The 22,093-nt window shown below is 43.3% G+C and overlaps 1 protein-coding gene across 6 annotated transcripts in view; it reads left to right on the top strand.

Moving 5' to 3' along the window:
* The window catches only part of XYLT1 (xylosyltransferase 1), a 597,640-nt gene that overhangs the window by 259,125 nt on the left and 316,422 nt on the right, over positions 1-22,093 (top strand). For 5 of the 6 annotated variants that reach the window (XM_051775893.1, XM_051775747.1, XM_051775681.1 and 2 more), the window contains one exon: positions 6,280-14,215. In XM_051775893.1, coding sequence (XP_051631853.1) covers positions 6,280-6,602 — 323 coding nt within the window. In that variant the 3' untranslated portion in view covers positions 6,603-14,215. Of the gene's footprint in view, positions 1-6,279; positions 14,216-22,093 lie in introns of those variants that run through there. The other variant, XR_007901956.1, reaches the window with a different exon arrangement.

The following is a 22,093-nucleotide window of genomic DNA, read 5'->3' as shown; positions in this document are numbered from 1 at the left end:
GCAAGTAACCTTGCTACTTTTGACTATGATGTGAGAACCCCATGGGCAGGTAAATGTGTCTCAGACACTATGCCCACACTTTATGGTATAAAGGCAAAATTCCCTTTGGTCCAAACTCTGAGTCTGGAATAATTCCACTGAAGTGATGTAGTGATTCTGTATTGCCTGTTGATACACTGGGAGAAGATCTGGCTCGTATTTTTTGTTGAAGAGCCTTGTTCATTCATATGGTAACTAGAATCTGCTACAGGAATGAAATATAAAGCTTGGGAACAATATTGTCTAGGAAAAAAGTCTCAGGAATGATTTGCTACTGATGATCTGATGTATAATCTCTAGATGATAGAGGCATGGAGGTAGAGAAGAAAATTAATTACAGGGGCAGGTGGTGACAACTCCACTGTAGTTAGAATTGTATTTACAATGCAAATTCCTGTTGCTTGGTTTTTAAGGCTTTCTGTCTCAGACACTACTGTGTTCTGTGCAGGCAATTGTCATTTAGCTTTGATTTCCAGCTTTTGTCAGTTTGTCACCACTTTATTATTTAAATACATTTTTCTCTGCCAAGTAAAGGCATTTTGAGAGTATGACAGAAGAATTAGAACTCCTAAAAGAACGATTTCTGTTACTGTAAACAATGAAAAAGCTGCCAGAAATCTTCTAAAACGAAGGAATAGTATTCTTGTCTTAACATTTAAAATAAAACATACATCAGACTTAGCAAGGAGTTGTCAGCAGAGGAGGGGAATATGTTTTAACGGAGATTTTAAAATTTTGTTCTTCCAACCATCCTCCCTCACCACCACCAACAACCCCCACCCTCTTCCCCATGGAAAAAAAAAAAGCCCTTGTCAGAAGGATTACCCTGGAAAGTAATTTGCTACTCCAGAAGCTTTTTGAATGACTGATAATTTTCATACCTCTTTGCATGTAATTTCCTCAATAATGATTTGGGCCCCTCTGCCTCATACAGTCCAGATGTAGAAACTGGAGCCCATGTACATAAAAATCTGTCCATGGTCTTGTGTGCAATTTGCTTGTGTCATTCTGAAAAGCATTTGCACAAATCTGGCAGCAGCCACTAAAATCTTATATCTTGAGAACAAGGACACAACAACAATCCCTGTATTTCCTAAATCAGTGCTCATCTACACATCACTTCAGCCCAGAGCACAACAAGGGAAAGTTGCTTTTGGTTTCCCAGTGTCATGAAGGGAAACACTTGCCCTTCTTTTGAATAATCAAAGTGAAACATGTCCGTTCCTGTATCGTGACTCTCAAAATTCATTATTGCAACTCAAAAAAATAATCAAGGGACAGCTGCCAGCAAAGATGTTTTGTTTAGCAGTTTATAAAAGCAGCATATGCCACTAGTTTATTCATTTTTTGTATTTCCGTTTATTTATTAATTGTGGCCTAAATTCTGTGCATGCAAGTAAAACCACAGAAGGAAATCAGGAGCATGTGTTTTCTTTGATACTGTGTCCAAATGAGCATAACTGATAGAATGTAAATTGTTTCAAAAGCATAGATTCATTGACCTTTTCAAAACCTGGATCCAAAGGAGATCAGATCTTACATGGAATTACTGGGGATGCTGTTTGGGGTATTTCTGCTGTAAATGAGGCTCCCAAAGCTATTTCAGTGCAAAACCTATAATCTAATGTTATTTATTCTTTCTCGCTCCTCTTCCCCCTTCCAGTCATCCAAATCTGTGTCTATTTTCTCTACTCTGAGTTGTGTCACTGATCAGCTCTGCCTTCAGCAGATCCTCTGGCTCAGGAATGCCTTCAATTATTGAAGTTGGAGGAAGTTAAAAAAAAAAAAAGGAAATTTAATGAATTTGTGAGATAAATCATTTGGAGATATCAGGTTCACTCACTCCACCAAGTCCCCTTCCCTCCATGTCCTGCACAGACAGATTCCAGTTTATTCTTCTAAAAAATGATTTTGAGTTTCTCACCATATGGTCGAGTGTGTTAAAGCCAAGTACTCCGTGCTTGTTTTAAGGACACGGGAGGGCTGCCAAGGACCAGCAGGATGCTTTAGGAATAATTGTGCCAAGACTAAGAGGGAATGGGATGTGGAGGAGACAAAACAGGGAGCAGATCAGTAGAAGATCACTAGCAGTGATGACAGACAGGAGTGGGGGACTCTTGCTGTCTGCTTTAGGCAGTCTGAATTTAAGCACGGTTTGCAGACTCGAGGCCAGATGTCCAGGTCCCCTGCACAGGGACTGCAGAGGCAGAGCCAAACAACAGGTATAATTCAGAGCATTTAGCCAGCAGTTCACAGACTATAATCCAAGCTACCCAGCAGATTTCAAGTCCTAAGAAAACAGCAAATTCAGCAGAGGTTGGCTCTGCATCCCCATCATCCCACTTTTCCCCCTTCCCTGCTCTACAAAGGCCATGTAAAAGTCATGCCAAGTGTGATCTTACATGTCTCCTGGGGGCACAGGGAGGAGCAGAGAAAAAAGCAAAGCAATTTCATTTTTAAATTGGAGTTTATATTCACAGTAAAGTTTCCACAGCGCTCTCCCAGCTGGAGCGCCGATAATGAGTTGTCATACATTTAATGGATAGTGCCTGCTCCATTAAAGCCAAATAGGTTATGGTGAGCCAGGGGGCAGGTTCACTTCCGAGGCAGAAAAATCCCCAAAACCTCAAGATGATAGTAAACTCTGGATTGAAAATAAATAAATAAATGAATACATAAACCCCTTCTTCCTTCAAGCAAGGAGGGCAGTGAAGAAGAGCAACCTCCTTCTTTACCTTAAGGGAGACCTTTCCTGCTCAGTTCCCAGCTTGATGGCATGTCCTGGACGTGGAGCTGCTGATCTCTGCTGCTCCCAGGGAGCCTGAAACACCAGTGCCTTGTCCCTGTGCCCCCAAACTGCAACCAGCCCTTTCAAAGCCTGACAGCATTAGCAGACACAGGCGATGCACACAGGCACCTCAATGGCCTTTTAACCTAATCCATATTTATAGATCATCTCAATTAGTATATACTGGGAAACCTTTGTTTTGCCCTTGGTTGTTTGCAGTGGCTCAATCAATTCTAATTGCATCTATACGGATTATAAAGTGGGTGGCAACTTGTGTCAGAACTGCTGTGATTTCTTTAAATTAACCAGAGGTAACATGACATGTTCTTGATAAATGCAGTAATAGCAGCAGGCAGGCACATGACTGCAGAAGAGCAGACATGCCCTGGAATCATCATTCTGAGAAAAACCCTGAAGATAGGGATTTGCTTCGAAATTTAGTTCAGATCCAGCCGACAAGGAGTCGATTAGCTCCACAATGAGCAAATGCAGCACTGTCTTGTTTGCTGCAAGAGAAAACAAACAAAATGTCAATAAAAAATTACCTCTTTGCCAGAGGGTTTCAGCACAATTCAAGTAAAGAAATAAAGCTGTACATTCTGTGTTGCTTTAAAAAACCCACAGGTCTAGCACCCTAATGTGTACCAAGGTAACCACATTTTTCATTCCTTAGCCCACTCTCTGTCTGAACTCATTTGCTTTTTCTGCAAAATGAAGAACAAACCCACACAAAAATTCTGAAATCCCAGCCTGTGTGGCTGGCTATGGTTTAGTTCAAAGAAGTTATACCAAGAAAAGTCAGTTGAGAAATGTACCCTCCCAGAGTAAAGAGCAAATAAAAATGGAGGACAAAAATAACCACGTTTTTTAAAGCTATATTTTAGAGCCAGTGGAATATATTTTGCATTGATGCATATCCTCCTGAAGTCAAAGGGCTGCTTGGATGTGCTTGCTGGCAAAAAAGTCTGGCTTAATGTCTGCAGTTCAGCTAATTTTGAATTGTTTGCTCTAACCATACAGATTGAAATGTCTAAACGCACCTCTCATAGAGGCAAGCCTTATGTTCTTCATTATTCTTTCCCGAGCTCTTGCTCATGACACTTGACTGAAGTGTCAGTGCATTAACAGCACACCCAGTGGCTCCAAACTCCTTTTTACAGCATTTCAGGGCTTGGGAGCCACACTGTCCCTCTCCTGTACCAGCCCAGTAAGTTACAGAGTCATGGTTCTGTCTCTGTTGTTTTTCCTTTAATGCACAGAGGAACAGCACACATCTGCTATCACTTGGATGAGCAGCATCCTCTTTGCTTTCTCCTATGAACTGTTCAACAAAGACCTGGAGGCTCCAGGAGAGGGTTCTGGGTCAAATCCTCATCATTTCCTGTTGATGAGTGTATGTAACTCTGCACTCAGGTTGCTGTTACCCACCTTTTCCTTTCTAGGACGTGCTGACACCCAGGCTGGGGTGACATTCTGCTGTGGGGCCAGACAATCCCCTACCAGTACCAGGTCAGGGTTCATCAGAGCACATTTAACTGTGGGCAGTGGAAGCCCTTAACACAATGTGTGCTGCACAGCCAAGCACTGGGTCCTGTGGTTTCTTTAGTTTTCATTCCTTCCAGTCCTGATAATCCACCAAGTCCTGAGGCCTGGGACAAGTGCAAGGCTGAGCCAGACAGAAGAGCAAGTTCCATTTCATCCTGTTTCATGTCTGAATAAAGATCTCTCTTGTTCCATGCACTAAACACATGCACAACAGGCTTTGATTCAACAAGCTCAATGAATTGCCTGTTTCAATCAGATGATCCTGCTAGTAATGCCAACTCTTATTTATTTGGGGATTTTTCCTCAGAATGTTCCTATTTAATTAATATGTTGACAAACAGTCTTCCATATTTAATTGCTTCCAAAGAAGGAAATTTAATCATGTATATTTGTTCTGTTTCTTAAACTGCAGTGCTCTGGCAGAACACACTCCTGACACATGTGCGTGGAACTAATTCATTTTGACTAGAGGTTATTGTGGATATCTACCTTTTAAAATAAAAAGAGGAGGTTAGATGGATGCAGGAACAGTTGAGTGATGTATAATGGTGATGTGGATGTGCTGAACAAGTTTAATTGGGGATTTGCAGTAATGGAATTGAACAGTATTTGACATTAAAGACTGCAAATGTAACAGCAAAGCTCCAATTAAACGTCCCTTTTTCCCTCTGAATAAATATACGGATTTATTGCCAGCACCTGAGATACTGTCCTCTGCGTAGAAGAAAGGACTCAGTGTCAGGCTGCAGTGCAAGCAGCAAGGACATGTGGAAGGAATTGTAGCCGTGAATTTGTAATTCCTGGCCTCTGACGCTCGCTGTGCACGGTGGCTTTCCTCGCCTGGAGCGCCCTGAATGGGCCCATTTTCTGTTCTAGACAGTGTGTCTGTTGGCAGAGCTAAACATATCCTCTGTGCTGCCAGAGTGAGGATGCTGGGGAAGGCAGCTGAGAACAGGAAGAGATGGTTGGAAATTTGCTCCCAAGAGGCACTCGGTGAACATTTTTGGAGGGTCCCATTCTGATTTTATGTGCAGCACTTCAGTGCTGTCACAGACCTTCAGAAGTCAGACAACTTTAGACACAGGCAGCCTGACCCACAGTGTCCAGTTTAGGTCTTTGAGAGCATTGTCACAGCCTGACATTGATTTTTACTGCAGTATTACAGATTTGGGATATTGTACTGCATTTTGCTGAGATAGAAGACTTACTGTAAGGAAAGCAACCACAATGCAAAGAAAAGTGTCATTAGGGAATAGTTGTGATCTACTGTTCAGCCCAAGTGCTTGAAATATAGTCATGAGAGAATTCTTTCCCAGGGAGACTGGAGCTCTTCCAGGAATGATATTGGGGCTACACGTATTTCATTATGGTTCTGGTCTGTCCAAGGCCATGGTGTTGCCAGGAATGGCAGATAGAGCTAAGAAATGCTGTGGCTTTTCCACAACCGGTCAAGGTTCATCTGTTTAGGGGAGAAAAAACCACAAAACAGTCTGAGATCTTGGCTCTTCTTCCTAGACAAATCAATGATAGCACTTGAAGGTCTGACAGGGGTTGGCAGCCGTTCACACCAAGCATCCTTGAACTCTTTCCTCACTTCAAAGTGCAGCCATGGCTGGGTGTTCTACAGCTCTGAGGATGCTGGTGGTACGTGTTGATGAAAAGGGCAATGCTGCTTTCAGGCTCAGAGCTCCCCCTGCTAAGGCAGTGCTTTCAGGGTGAGCATCACAGTGAGCAGAACTTACAGTGCTGAGCACAGCCAGTCATCCCTGGGACACAGCATGTCCTCAGTGCTGGGGAGATGAACCACAGTGCACCACTAACCTTGGTCTTATTGTTTGCTGTGCCCTTAGATCCTTAATGTTGGGTTTTTTATGCATTAACTTTTGGGTTTATTTCTGCATTTCCAGAGGAAGCCATGAAGTATCACAGCGGGCCTCCAAAGAACGCGTACATGGAGCAGAGCTTCCAGGGCTTGAACCCCGTCCTGAACATCCCCATCAGCGCCGCCCGCGTGGACCAGGCCAAGAGGAACGCGGGGCTCGTGGGCGCCCGGCTGGAGGCCTGGGTGGACTCTCTGGTGGGCAGCGTCTGGTCAGCCGTGGACATCTGCAGCGTCGGCCCCACCGCCTGCCCGGTCATGCAGGGCTGTGCCCAGACAGCCTGGAGCTCCCTGAGCCCAGACCCCAAATCCGAGCTGGGCCCCGTCAAACCCGACGGCCGCCTGAGGTAGCATCCGGCGCGCCCTGCTCCGGCATAGGGTTTTAAAAGGGAATTTAACCTTGCTTCTCTGTGAATCTCACACCAGATTTCAGAAACCTAAGGGAATGTTACTTTTTTTTTTTTGTTACCTATTGCAATATATAATTCACTTAAAAAAAAAATTCAAAAAAAAAAAAAAAGAATTTCAGACAAGGCCTTTGGCACTGCCCTCTCCATCAGCTCTGTTGGGAGCAGCTTCACGTGCCCCACAGCCTGTGCTGTCCCATGGGGACCCGGCTGTACCACGTGCTGCTGCATCCACTGTCTTGTGGGTTTGGAAACAGTAGTGCCAAACCATGGAGACGGCAGTGAAGGAGCAGCTGCTAAAAGTGTTTTTTTAAAAATAAATTTGTCTGTACCTCTGCTATTTCATAGGCTTTCATTGTTTTGCTACCATGAATAAATCACAGCAAAATTCCCAGAGGTTGGTTACTGCAGGCTGGAGCCTGTATGGCCACATGACCTCACAGAACGTGAAATAATTACGGTACACCATCCCTCTGGTTTTTAATAACACAAAGTCATTCTGGACTCAGCTGATGTCTGTTACCCTAGTTAGAAAAAAACAAGCAAAAGGAGAAACTTTCAGAGATTTTTTAGACTAATTTCACTAACAACTCTAAATGGAATCAGTGTTTTGCTGTATTAGTCTTTATGTCTCATGCAGTCGGGTTCAGGGTCAGCGTAGTAAGAGTATTTATTAAAGAAAAAAGAAGTATTTTGAATTTCAGCCTTTTCAAATCTCCAGGTATTTTCTGAGCCCACCTGAGCATTTTCACAGACTGCCAGTACAGCAGGTGTGCATGTGTAGGTTGGGGTGGGTTGTGATGTGTCTGCACACATCCTTTGCTGATTTTGCTCATGAGCTGAGCTGAGTTTTTTCTCAGGAGATGGAGTTGCACAGAACCAGTGAAATGATCAAATTGGGACCTAAATCTGCAACAACAGGTTTCTTCCCTAATTTGAGTAGTGGCTAGTAAGTCTTAACACTAATTCCCTCCCTTGGTCTCAGATCTCCATCTCTTTGTGAAGAAGGATCCTTCTAGGCTTGTGCAGGGCGTCTGGAAGGCTATGCAGGACATGGGTCCCTACCCAAAGCCAGGAGCTGAACAGAAAGGAGAGCAATGCTATGTTTCTCTCTGCTTTTACTTTATTCTGTCAGTCTACCCTTGCCTGTCTTCAAAATTCCTAGCAAGCTGCATCCTGTTTTAAATAGGCATGTTTTGCGTCATTTTATCCTGCATTTTCTATAGTAGGAAAAAATTAATTTACGTTCCAAGAACTTTTTCAAATATAGGTTTTGTATGCAAATTCATCTCCAACTAATGCATTTTACCTTAGCAAAAACATGCACTTTGTTGTTGTTGCTGTGGTAATAATCTCTTATTAGCAACAGAGCCCAAAAAGGCCATTAGAAGCTATTGGGTAATTAGGAAAGAAGAAGTCTTGTTGCTCTAACAGAGTGTCTGTTCACCTTTCTGTGTGCATGGCTGACTTTCTGCTGAGAGTTAAGTGTGCACATCAGGAGGGAAACAGACCCTTAAATCATTCCATAATCAAATCTCACAGGAAGGTTGAATTCCCTTTTAAACAACAATTGCAGTATGACTGTAACACACAGATCCCAGTGACTTGTAGAATCTCTCTGTCATATTGGTTTAAAGCTACTTGCAGTTTGCTTTGGACTTGAAATTGTGGTGTCAGCTGTGCTGGCATTAAGGCAGAGCATTAAAATGTTTATCTGGCACAAAAATGGATGCATAGAAGGAACAATTTAGGTATTTATTATTTATGTTTTAGTCAATGACTAATTAGTAGGTGCTGCCTTTGCAGCTTGAAGATTATGTTATTTTACTAACTGAAGCTGCCTTTGTTAAGAAAAGGCCTTCCTCCCCTCACACCTCCCTTTCTTTTTTTGTCTTGATTTTGACAGTCATGAGCCGTAGTTTTAGGGAAGTTTGTAGCAATGAGAACTGGTTGAAATATTTCAGTCAAGATAATGCTCCAGCTTTTCAACCAGCTCTAGAGGAAAGCGTGTTTGAAACCAGGGTTGCCAACAGGTTTATGTAATAGAATCACAGTGTTATTTCCTATTCAGTAGGGGGTTTTAACAGTGCTTGTTTTTAATCTAACATTCCTTTGTGAAGTTCATCTTTTCTGGGGACCTCCAATCCTCACTGTGAAATCCAGGGCTTTAGTCACACTGATGCAGCGGCAACTGCACGGTCCAAGCCCTGCAGATTAAATGAAGAACATCATATTTAGGGCACACAATAAAATTCATTAACAAGCCCAGGCAGTGCTTGTTCTCAATAAGGCTACCAGGGTAGTCACAAAATCTTCAGTCTGTCTTGCACATAAGCATATGTGTAGGGTGCACCCACGCAGATAACTTCAGTTTTTAATTTTGATACTTATTTTTATTCTTAAGCAGGAACGTTTTCAAGTGCTTTGTTGGTAAGTTTTCATTACTAACTAGACCAAGCAGAAGATGACAACGTCTTCTGTGGTTAGGAAAAAAAAATCTGCCATTTTTAAAGTTTAAAATATAAGGTGCAAATTATTTTGTTTTAGTACAAAGAAAAGGGAAAGAAAATAAATGGTTGCTGATATATCCATTTGCATTATATGCTAGGTTTAAAATATCTCAAAGCAAAATTTCTATTAGTTTATTTTCTGAAAGGAAAACAGCATCTACACAGTGAAGTTTTGTAGCAAGCTGGCAATCCAGTGCTGCTGTTAAAACATGGGATGCAGAGCTGAAGGGGCTGACCCTGCAGTCCTTACTCAGGCAAAACTTCCAGAGTGCTAATGCTGAGTGAGGGCTTCAGAGTCAAGTCCAGCATACATAAAAGATGTGACAGTATGCTAGGGTTAAATTGCTGTCTCTGTTTGAAGTCATGAAAGGATAAGCTGCCATTTTTGGCAAATCTTCTGGGGGCAGTGTAAAATTCTGGACCTAAATAACCACCTCTACTATAGCTATTAATGTGCAGACATGGATCCACAAGTTATATATGGTACTCTGTGTCTGCATTACAAAGTCCTGTAGTTGTGAATGAAAACCATGTAAAGCCAGACTCTGCAGCAGGGATCAGTGGTAGGTAGCACTGCTAAGACCAACGTCCTGCTTAGTGGTTTTTCTGGCTTGAAACGGCAGCACTGGGAACCTGTGATGAACATTGTTGAATGTCAGAAGAGAATAACTTCACAGATCTTACATTTGGTGAAAAGGAGAATTCAGAGCAGGGCCCCACAGTTTGTATAAAAAGAAAAGCAAGTTATCCATCTTCATCTGAATGTGCAGGTGTTATTTTCCAATCACACTGGCCAGTCCTGGCCGAACGGGATTCCAGCTGAAAGCCAGGTTTGATCAAAATTCCTTTCAATGGAAGAGGGTTATATTTCCATAGGCACACATTTGTCCTCTGTGTGTAATGCTTTCCTTGTTTAAATTCCCTGCCCATTCTGCACAACAGCCATGTAACACTCCTGTGATCAATCTGTATTACACAGAAAGGGAATGTGGCAAAATGCAGAACATCTACATATGTGATTTAATGAATTATGTCCAAAGTCAGTCTTAGCATTATGCAAACCTGTTTATATGGTAATGTTAAACCCCGAGGCTAAATGAAATAGCTCAAATGACAGTTTATTTTCAGATTTGTCCAATTCTTTCTTTGATGACATTTGGACATTGAGTAGTAATATTTGCATTTTCATTTCCTGATATTCAAGGGGTTTTTTTTTTTAGAATTGAAATGATGTCTTCATTTTTTTTGTGCTCTTGGCAAGCAGAGAATTTTAACAATTCCTTCATGATAGCAAGTGTTATACAAGAAAGTCCCTCTGTATCTCTGTTGTTAAGCCTTCGTTTTTGCTAAGCCTAGAGATACAGGAATGTGCATTCGTGTATTACAAATTGACTTTCCTGGGTACTGGCTTCAGTGCACAATGCCTGTACAGTTGTTTAACAGTGTATTAACAGTGATCCTGCAGCACCTTCAGAAGGACCAGCTAATGGGCATTCACTTTCTCTCCATCTCCTGTAGCACTAATTGCAATGCTAATGAAGCCTTCATCACTCTTAGCTACCATTACAGTGAGCAGAGTTGTGAAGTCAGTGAATCAGAGCTGGGATAGTCTAAACCTGACCAAAGGGAGAGATGAAGGGTAAAGAAGATGCTTAAACTTAGCAAAACTTTGACAAAATTGTGCTGCAACAAAACTTTGAACAAACTGGGCTCCTTCTGCACAGCAAGGCTGAGAACCACTGATACCCTGAGAACTCAGCTTTGACTTTCCAGATAAAAAAGAAAACAAGATCCAGATCTTTCTTGTGACCAGGCAATGAGGACCAGCTTTCTGTTGATTTCTCTCATTCTCTTTCATCCCAGCTGTCAGAGAACTGCCAGCTTGCTGCTGGCTACCACGCCCTCCTTGTTGTCTTCCCAGATCCCAAAGCTTCAGGAGTTGGCCACGTGAAACTTTGGCCAACTCCACCACTTTCCACTGAGCAGGAAGTTTTATGCTTGTGTGAGCCAAATCCCTTCGGCTTCTTAGAAAACCCTTGCTGCAGACCAGAACAGTTGGCTTTTCAGAGCAGCCTTCAGTCCATTCAGTACTTGCACACAGGAGGGAGTTGGTGAAGGCCAGCAGTTACCTTTTCCTGATTTTCAGGCATTGGGTATCTGATATATGTAAGAGGAGACCTGGTTATTTCAGGAACAGAGTAAGATTGACCTGGTAGGAAGTGGCTGGCAGCATTTCCCACTGGCCTTTGCTTCAATCTGGTGAAAAGATAATGATCCATAAGTGTTTATTTCTACCATTCAAGACCTCCAATATAGTCTTAAGGACTTGTAGGACATTACCTGAAGCCCATATTAAATGGCAATTGAAAACATTGTGTAAAAAAGCCTTTCCAAACCAAACCCTCAGGCTTCTGCCAAGACAGCTCCGGGGGTGACACCGGGTAGGGAGCAATGCAGCGTTAGAGGGGACAGAGCACTGCCCTTCCAGGGGCCAGCAGGACTTCCTGAGAGCAGGAATACCTCCTGCAAAGCCCTGCTGAGGGCAGCTGCTGCTACAGCCAGGCACAGAGGAGCCAAAAAAAAATGTGAATTAGGGTTAAGGGCAGCAAGGAAGAATTTGTAGGGCAACACCTATTTCCCTGCAGACTCTTCAGGAGCGAGCAAACACTCTGATTTTTAGTTCCCTTCGAAGGTGTACTGAAGAGGAGATTGGCCTTCAAAACCTTCACCACCACCATCATAGTAAGGGAAAGAAGAATCAGAGCATTTAAAATTGAGGCAACAAAATCTTACAGCCCGTGTTACCCAGGACCACGGCGGCAGCATTAGGGTGTCTCAGTTAAGTGGTGTTGGCACCAGTTAATCCTCACAATGTGACACTGCAGGTACCATGTTGATTCTGTTCCTTTCTACTGACAGTGGTGTGTTCATCACTCTGCTCTTTGCTTCTGCCTTGGTTACCTTCTTTTGCTCATGGGTGCTATCACAGCTGCTACCTCACTGTGTCTGCAAACACGTTTACCTGAGAACAACTAAAAAAGGTACCAGAAATCTCCTTGAACTGAATGTACAATCTATGCAAAATTCTCTTTCTACTTTGTTAAAACCTAGAAGTATTACTTGTAACCTTGCCAAATAAACAGCAAGATACTGTACAGGTGCCTCTGATAACAGAGTGACAATTCTAGGCGCGGTTCATTGCGCTGCATTTGTATATTGTAATGACTCAGCTTGTCTTTGGTTCTGTTGTAATTAGCACCCTCGACTGAGAAGACAGCACTCTTGCTAGGGGAGCACCTTCAGTTTGCTGGGAATATTCCGGAGGAGGATGTCTATGGCATTTCATTTTATTTTCCTGCTTAGATCCAAAAAAAAGGCACAGACCTGCTGGCCAAAACTAGGATGTTGTTTCAGCTTTTCCGTGGGTGAATCCTATCGGCTTTGGATCGCTCGGTGTCTGTTCCCATTGTGGCATCCAGTGTGTTGCCCCTCAAAGAAAGCCTTACTTTCATCCTTTCTAAATGTGGCCTTAAACTGTGTTAGGAACTTCGGTGTTGTCTGTGTCTTGCTCACTTTCTCTGTTTGTTGTGGAATGAATAAAAGGCACCTTGAGATTTCTATTACAGCTCAGTTGTGTTGCTGTCAGCTTACACTTCACAAATACAATAGAAATTGCTTACAAATGCAGTCTTTAAAGGAAGAAAACGACCTTCCCTTTGGGCAAAAGGAAGGCTCAGACGTTCATATAAACCTTAGGAAATTATGAGCTCTTGTCTTTTGCAACTCACTGTAGATAAGGAAGGGTGGTTTAATTACCTACGAAGAACAAACTTAATAACTTTTAATTTATCTTCAGACTACAACAGGACAGACTGCTCTCAGTTGCACAAGACAAATTGTGCAGTAATTTCACTCATTTTAACACAATGTAGTAACATTCCTCTCAGATTTGTACTGGTAGCTGGGAGAAGAAATATCCTCTTAATGGTATGGTCTTAAAACCTGAAGAATGTCACCACATGGGCCAGATTTGGAGTGGTGGTTGGGAATCTAACAGTACACTTAGATCATAGTGGAGTCTGGTTGTATCATCTGAGTCATAAATGCAGTTCCAAAAATCTGGCTTTTGGAGCTTCATCCAAAGGTTGTCAAAGTCAGCAGAAACCAACGACTTCTCCTAAGGCTGGTGTATGTTGGGTTTCTTTAATACTTTTCTCCATGAGAACTGTCGTCTTTCAGTAGTACCAATATTCCCGGCAGGCTGCAGGGCTTTTAGGAATCCCAAATTCTATCCTGTTTTGGTATTCAGATGCAGATACAACCCAAAGGCAACTGCAAAGGGTTTACATGGAAAACAAGAATTTGTGGAACAAAAATAATTAATTCAATGTAATGAAATTATTTTTCTGACTTTGTCCTTTTGGTTCTGTTTTGGGTTGATTGGATTTTTCTATTGCCTAACATAGTCCATAATAAGTTATTTCTATTCTGTCATTTTCAAAGACTGGTGGTAATATAGTTTTAAGAAATAACTATTTTGTTATAGATCATAATATGCATAAAATTGTACAGAAATATTTTGTAATCTATTGAATAAGAAAAAAGAAAACCATGTATATACAGGAAAGTTTAAAAAAAAATTGGGAATTCAAATGGAACACACTGAAAGATGTAGATATTTTGCTATTTATTTAAAGGAGTATTTTATGAGATATTGAAATGTCTTAAATTGACCAGTAATCAAAGTTCAAAGTCAGAATGCTTTTCTTGTAGTAGAATGTGATTTTCAGCAATTATTGCACTACCCGTTTTTGCACCCTTTTGTCTTTCATTTAGCAGAAACAATGTGCCTTAGCTGTATTCTTTGTCAATGGGAGTTTGGTTGTTTGTCCGACAAAGCACATTTTTTTGCAGAAAAAGAAATGGATGTATGAAATACTGTATTATACCAAAAACACTGCAGTGTATATAAATGCTTTCTGTCATACTGTGTTTTCAGATGCAGAGTTTTAAAATAAAAAAAATTTTAAAAAGGCTGTCTTCAGGAGCACATGTGCACCTTGTGTTATTTTCAACTCCACCAGTGTGTGTCTTATTTGAAAGAACTTTGCTGCTTGGTAATTTTTAGGAGGAAAAATGGGCCCAAGCACTTCCAACCTGTGATTCCAGGACTGCTGTCCAGTCAGTCATTTCTCAGGCTCCATTTCCCAGCCGTAGCAATTACAGGGGAAGCATCCATGGATGCCTTTTGGGAATCAGTTCCGTTGGTCAGAGGATGGCTCACAGGCAGGCAGAGCTGCAGCCTGACCTGGGGTGCTGCGTCCAGTGCAGGGTTGGAAGGTGGTTGAACTTCACAGGACTCCCAGCACTGACTGCACTGTGGCATCCAGAGACACATCTGAGTTTTTTCGGCCAAGTTTTCCTTGTTTTCAAACCCAGATGTCTGGTTTTTTAGCCAGAATGTCCCTGCCTTTTCCAGTGATGTCAAGGAATGGTAGGCAGAGGGTCAGAAGGGATTAACAAGGAGCTTGACTGAAGTCTCGTCTCTGAAGGCCATCAGCTATGAAAAGTGTTGGAGCAGTTTCTTCCATGGATCTCTAAAGGGCACATCATCCAAAGAGAAAGGACTCTGTCATGGGCTTAGAAATATCCAGCTGGGTGCAGAAATACAAATTAATGTAAAGGCTGGCTGGTTACAAGAGCAGCAAAATATGTGTCCTTTGCCTTAAGTGCAAGGATGAGCTCAGAAAGGCACATTTCTTCATAGTACCCTGGTGGGTTATGGACCCAAACCAGCCATTGCCTGATGTTCACCCAGCATGAGCACTTGAATTTATTTTCATACCCATGGTCTCCACACAGAGCACGGATATCTTAGAGCTGCTTCCGTGGGTGTTATGGGGAAAAAGTTAAATTCTCCTAAAAGTGGGTGACTGGTATCTTTAGCACCATCCTCATAATGTATTGCAGGTTTGTCTCCTAGCACAGCTTTTTGATGTGGGATGCTTGAAGAAAAACTCCTTGACGACCTTCCAAAAGTCTTTGACACCACCAGGAGTCTGCGTGACTTTTCATGCACCCCCTAAGCCATGCTGCAGGTTCTCTTGGCAGCCAGAACTGCTTTTGATCTTGTGTTTTCTTTTCACCTGCTGTTCAGGAATTCCACTTTTTTGGCACTTAGATGCAATGAGGTCTGTTTAAACAGAGGAGGGAACACAGTGCTAATATTTTAGTCTTGGCACAAAGAAAAGATTTTCTGTGGAGGGGAGAAAGGAGGGGAAAAAAAGAAAAAAGTGTGCTCTTGAAGGCTGGTTTTATTTATAGATAATATAAGGAGTATGCTGCTTTTGTGCTGGCTTATTCCTCATCCAGCTGCTAACAGTCATGGCATATTAAAAAAAAAAAACACAACCTTTGTTTTAATTATGTCCAAATGTGTCACTTTAAAGAAAAAGGGGAAAAAAAACCCACAAAACATCAAGCCACCAGGTGTTCAAGTGTTTTGTTCGCTGTGTAGACTTCAGCAAGAATCTGTTCTCTGAGGCAACACACAGAAATCCTGATGCACCCTGGACCTGATGGTCTGAGCTGCCGACAACCTCACGCTGGCAGGAGAGGCTGTGCCTCTCCGTCTGCTGGAGACAGCACCATCACAGCTTTGCATCTGCCATGCCTAAGATGAGGGGATTGTGATGAATATTTATAGAGTCTAGAATGTGGTTAATTCACAGTAATGACACAAAACCTAGTGCAGAGCAATCTGCCAATAGTTGCACAGTAAACCAAGTGCGACAGGAACGAGGTATTTAATTGCCTTGACAATGGGGATTTCGTTTCAGTACGCAGATATTTGCCGTTCCTTCATCCATTACTAAAGAATCTGTAGCCTATTTTCTAAAAATCAGAAGCTATTTGTAATCTTAGGCTTCACAAATGCAAACAGCTGTAAATCTTTGCTGTCTAATAATGATTAAAAAATGATTAAAAACGCATGAGGTTCTACTACAGTTTAAACCAGACACGGATGGCAATGCTTCATTCTTCTATGAAAGATTACCTTGGCTAATCTGTTGCCAAATTAGCACTTCAGTGAGGGCTTCCCCCTCACCTGGCTGCCCTGGGCTGGGAGCGGCAGGAATATGACATGGATTTGGGTGCCCGTATTTTAAGGTTTAAAACAGACAGTTGTGCTTAATCAGGCAAAGTAACTTATAAGATGTAAACCACTTTTTCCTTCTCACCCTGAAACATCCATTGTGATCCTCTGTGCTGGGTTCAGGCTGCCAATGGTCCCTTTGCCTCTGAGTTAACACCTCCACCAAAGTAGGCCCTGCAGCTCTCCAAAGCCTGTAAGTTATTCCAGAGCTGGTACCATGGCTGCAATGGAGCAACCTCTTCCCAAGGCATCTACTATTGCAAGAAGTACAGCCTTCAAGCAGGAGCAGTATTTCACTTGTATAAATGGGTTAAAATAATTTACTCTTCTTAGTCTGCTTCTGTAATTGTTTTTTTTTTCTTCCTAACTAGGACTTGCATAATAATAAAAGAGATTTGACTAGAAACATAAAGTACATTTTAATGTGATTTCATTTATGCAAGTCTATCACTGGATACATATGGCAAGGAAATGAAAGTATGCTTATAACAGATTAATAGCCAAGATCAAATATTTCACTTTCTAATAGAGTCTGCCTATATGTGCTTTTAATTCTTTGCTAAATTTAAATTTAAAAGGGCTTTTTTGGTGCCTTGAAAGCGAGCCACTGCCTGCCACGTCATCCCCGATTTTCCATTACAGCTCACTGATGGTGTGCATTCATTAGCAGAGGACGACTCCAGCCATGGCCTTCAGAGGAAGAAATTACTTTTTGCCTCCAGGAAAAAAGCAAAAGTGCTGTGAGGTACTTTCCAGGCAGCTTGGCCACAGCAGGACCAGCCACACCAGGACGGGCAGGCAGGTGTCCCTGGGGAGGGGACAGTGCAGGGCACCACTCTGGCCCACCACAGAGTGGGGATGCAGAGACCACTGCAGAGACCTTACATCTCCCAGGCAATTAATGCAACATCCAGATGCACTTAAAAGCATGACCTTCTTTCCAAAATTCCCTATTTGGAAGCTTTTCTCTCCAATTTAGTCTTTCTCTCCATACAGCCAACAAGTCCTGAACCCAAGGTCTGATGGATTACCACCTCCTGTGCCCCTGGTCTCTGTTTTCGGGGTACCAGAGCTTGCTGAGTCCAAGTTGCACTGCAGTCCCTTCCTTTCACATGGGTAGGTAAATGTTGAATTAATTTGTTCATTCCTTTAATTAAGTAACATAAATTGAATTGGTATCAATATAATAATGCATTAAGAATTAGCACAAGCTGTATACTTTTTTATTTAGCACGAGTGTGAACCAGTACCAGAGCTCTGCAGGCACTCAGTGAAATGACACAGTTTGTACCAGCACACTCTTGATCCAGCCTCAAAAGCAAAAATTCCCTCTTTTACGTTTTTTCCCCCCCATCTGACTGGCCTTGAAGATGTTACAGAACAAACCAGGAAATATCAACAGGAGACTAACACAGCAGTGACACTCCAGGTTTATTTTTAGCCCATCCCTCTGCCTGGTGCATCTCAGCTCATGCCCAATGTGCGTCACACAGAACTGAAGGAATTTGAAAGTGGCACTGCCATAAATGAACCCAGAATCCCCTCAAGTCCCCCCTTCTCATCCTTATTAATGGTAGATGGAGACACTGCCTGTACTGGGAAAGGGGCAGTGGGACATGCTTTCTTCAATCCACAGAGGAGATGGGGCAGGGAGAGAACTCTTAAAGCACCTGTGTTTGAAGTGCTGCCTGCCTCTCCTGCTCCCTGGGAAGTGATGATCAGTTCAATAAATTTAACAGTATATTTACCCTTAAAACAGGGGCAACTGCAAAGCTGAGCTAGGCACTGATCCTGCTGCCAGGAGATTTGCAGCCCACCAGCCCTTCCTAAACCACCTCTGCCCTGTCAAGACACTTGGCTTCTCAGTGTCTCTGGGCTGATTAATAAACAAAAAAAAAAAGTAGGGCAAGATGAGAAATAGTGAGGCAGCGATTTGATCTGCATCTGCATTTTAATTTCAGGGTGGGAACATCCCCATGCACACACGTGAAATGCATTTTAGAAACTCAGGGTTAACAGTTTTCGTTTTTGGGCTCCAGAGCAGAGCTGGCACTGCTGGTGGGAATCAGCAGCGTTCCCTTCCTGGGCTCCCGGTGCCCAGAGAGCTCAGGCACCGCCACGTGTGAGGCGGTGACCGCATCTGAAACTCCAAATTAGTCATGGCAAATAAATAGCTTCAGAACAAGAGCTGGCTGAGAACTGTGGTTCACGCTACAGCAATATTTTTAAGCCTTAAGAATTTCCTTTTCTCTGCTCCAGTCTGGATAAAAAGTGTCATTAACCCCAAATACTGCTGCCTGCAAACAAACAGTCTGGGGTTTTTTATTTGCCTAATATTTTGGCTCGATTTCCAGCCACCCTTGACTTCCTCTTCTCCCTCTAATTCTTTCAGGATTTTTGATGTATTGAATTGAACCAACCACAAAAAGCATTATATATTCAAAATACATTGAAATAACCCTTGTTTTGTTGTGAAAAGAAGAGCTGAGTCTGGCCCCTTTCCATGTCCATATTACACTGCAGTATAGTTTGTGTCTTTTGACAGGTCCATCCACGTTTTCTAGTGCAGCTCCACAGAAACCCGAGCATTATCTAACAGCTCCCATGGAAAACCACCAATTATTGCCAAAAGCTCCCCAGGCAGCCCAGTGCTCTGCAGAAAGCCTGGCAGGGTGATGGCAGTGTGAGCATCCCACACACCCTGGAGCACGTGGGATCCCGCCTTGGATCCTGTGTCTGGATGGGGATGAACAAGTGTTTTGGATCAGCTTGGTGCTGTCGCAGCCAAGGGAAAGACAGGGAAGATTTATTCCCCTTGTGAGAGGAGGTGGGGGCACAGCCCCTGGGAAGTGAGTAGAAGGCTTGGAGCACTTTGTCTCAGCTCACCCCCTGCAATTTGCTGCTAAGAGGGCCCACGAAGTGCTGGCCATTACAACCCTCTGAAGTGCTGGCCATTACAACCCCCTGAACCCTCGTGTGGTTATCCCACACCAGGCCTGCAGACAGGAGGATGCTGCACACACCAAATGCCTGCGGCGTGCGCTGGGCGTGATAAGGGGATTTCTGCTGCCATCCAAAGCAGCTCTGTCTCCCACAGGGGGGAGAGTCTGTGTTGTCTCAGTTCTTCTGGTTTCACTTCCAAACAAGCTTAATACTAATTTTCAAGTGATTCATTGCCTGCTTTGTAAGTGGTTCTCCTCCCACAACCAGCAGCAGGACTAATTCAGATGAGTTACACTGCGGGTGTGTTTAAAGGAATTTTTTTTCTGATGTACTGGAAGAACCACAGTGCCATGGAAGAGATCCTGTCCATGCACAGAGCCAATGAAGGGCTCCAGACCAAGCCTTGAAGGTCTTCTAGAGTATTTTAAAAAAATAAGGGGTGATGGGGGAAATATGAGTCATGGTTACTTAAAGGCCAGTAAAGCCAGCTCAAGTGCACACTAGAAGCAGAGTATGGTCTGTAAGTCTAGGGGGGTAAGTGTGAGGGATTTTTGTTTTGGTTTCCTCTAATACTTAGTATTTTTTCTCTGGGAGCTCAGTGGGAGAAGGTGATACAGGATGTAAGGGCACAGCTTTTGGTGGATGAGGGTTCAGATCCCTCTCGTGCAGGTGCTGTTAGCTGAGTGACTTTGAAGGGCATGAAATTCTCCCTGTGACATTTCTGATCACATTAGGACAAATCCTTTTACTTACCTCAGCCCCACAGAATATTTCAACAATATGTAATTCCAGGGAATCCCATTTTTTCATCTGGATTTCATCAAAGTTTGGGCTGGAGTTACCTGAAGTCCTGGGTTTTAATATTTGCCTTTTAACAGAACACCAGTCAATACTCTGATGAAAAATCTCCCTCCTGAGACAGGTTTCATCAGAAGCTTGGGAGTTTTGCTTACTATATGACTTTTTAACTACTGTGAAAAAAGCACAGCTGTGTGACAGTACTGTCATCTCCAAACCTAACTGGAAAATCAGCTGCTGCATCAGAATGTGTCAGAAGGGAAAGAAGCCTTTGCTGCCTAGGGACTCCAAGCTGTGCTCCTAAAGCCAGAGCCCAGAGTGGTGTCCCCCTCCTGCACTGGGTTTTGCTTCATATTAAAGGAAATCTGATGTAAAGCTCTTTTGTGCTCTAACTTTCCTATTCGGTCTTTCTGGAGCTGTTTTGTCACCCATCCATCACCCACAGCAAGGGTGATGAAATATGTCCACCCACACAGCAGCACACCTGTCCCCACATCAAAGTTTCCAGGGAAGGCTCTTTCCTTCCCCCTCAGGTCTGATGTGTCACCAGTCACTGCAGCTGCACTCACTGGATGCTATTATTCAGACTGAATTATTTGCAAGTCCCTGAGGGACTAATCAATAACAGCAAAGTGATAAATATTAGCGTGTGCCCCATGTGCTGCCTCGGGGCTTGCCTGCTGCAGGAAGCTGAAGTGGGGAGAGGGACAGAGCTGGATGGTGCTGGGGACACACACACACACATCCACATAAGAAAAGAGAAAGGTGCTGGAGTCTTTGAAATGGTGACAGTCCTTTGGGTGATGCTCGTGTCACATGAGAAAAACCCTCAGCAGATCTCTCTGATGTGGATACGATCAGAGGTACGGATCAGCTGATAAGGATGAAGGGTTCTGCTGTCCCAGGACAATTGCAGGTCATGTCCACAGCTTCCTGCTGCTGTTTCATTCCTAATGATTTTCAATGTTGCATTTATATGCCAACAAATGTGCAGTTTAAAAACATTTTGCAAATGCAAGCCTGTGTAGTAGTTCCCTCAGGTACTCCATGTACTCCAGCACTGCATTTTCCTGCTGTCCCCAGAGGTGCCTGCAATCCTTTAGCTGGGCAAAAATGAAGCATTAGAAAACTAATGTTACTTATGGAGAAGCTGAAAGGTGATGTGTGGGTTTAGGTGATGCTGTTTCTCCAGGTTTGCCCCATCCTTTCTCCTGTTCTTGCACTTTGAGCCTCATTCCTCTCCTTACCCACCAGGAGCTTTACCAAGGCCTTTGCTCCAAGGTCTGGCAGGTGCAAACCACACAGATGCCCCAAACCACACTGTCCCTCCTCGCTGCTGGTGCTGGCAGCTCACACCATGCTGGGAGTCCATCCATCTTCATTTCCTTGGAGTGTTACAACAGCCCTGCTACTTCTCCTGGTTGCAGCTTGTTACACAAATATTGAATATCCAATTAGGTTGCCCCAGCACATGGAGTGATTTTAGGTTTTTCTCCTGCTGGAGAGACAATGGCTGTTGTTAGCAGGGTACAGCAGGCAAAGGAAAGAGCAGTTGCCCCTGCAGCTCCTCCCTTCAGCATTTTGCACTGGGAAGGGTATCTTCCCGCACTTCCCAAGATATATTCATTCTGTTGGGCCTGACAGGAGGATGTGGCATAAAAATGACATCTAATGAGAAATAAATGACTGTTTTTTACAATTCTTATATTCGATTGATCGGCTCCTCAGGAGGCTGCAATTGTGCAACCCCAGGTCCTATCAATGGCCCTAACAATGTTTGCATGAAAGCATCGGTGGTTCCCAGCCTGATTGTTTATGGTGAGGGAGGAAAACCCATTCCTCTGCAGTGAGTTCCTACTGGGCAGCGAGAAGGGCTGAGGGAGATGCTTGTGTCTGGCATAAGCTTGAGAAGGGGGGTGTTAGTGCTGCAATGCCCTGAGAGCAGAAAGGGAGGCTCATTGCTGGCCACACACCATCTGCACCTCAGCTGTGAGTGCTCGAGGTGCCAGGCTGGGGACAGAGAGGGCT

This window comes from Manacus candei, unplaced genomic scaffold (assembly GCF_025592945.1).
Source record: "Manacus candei isolate 608988 ecotype Guabito, Panama unplaced genomic scaffold, ASM2559294v1 h1tg000002l, whole genome shotgun sequence".
NCBI lineage: Eukaryota > Metazoa > Chordata > Aves > Passeriformes > Pipridae > Manacus > Manacus candei.
This window is presented reverse-complemented; position numbering and strand designations above follow the sequence as displayed.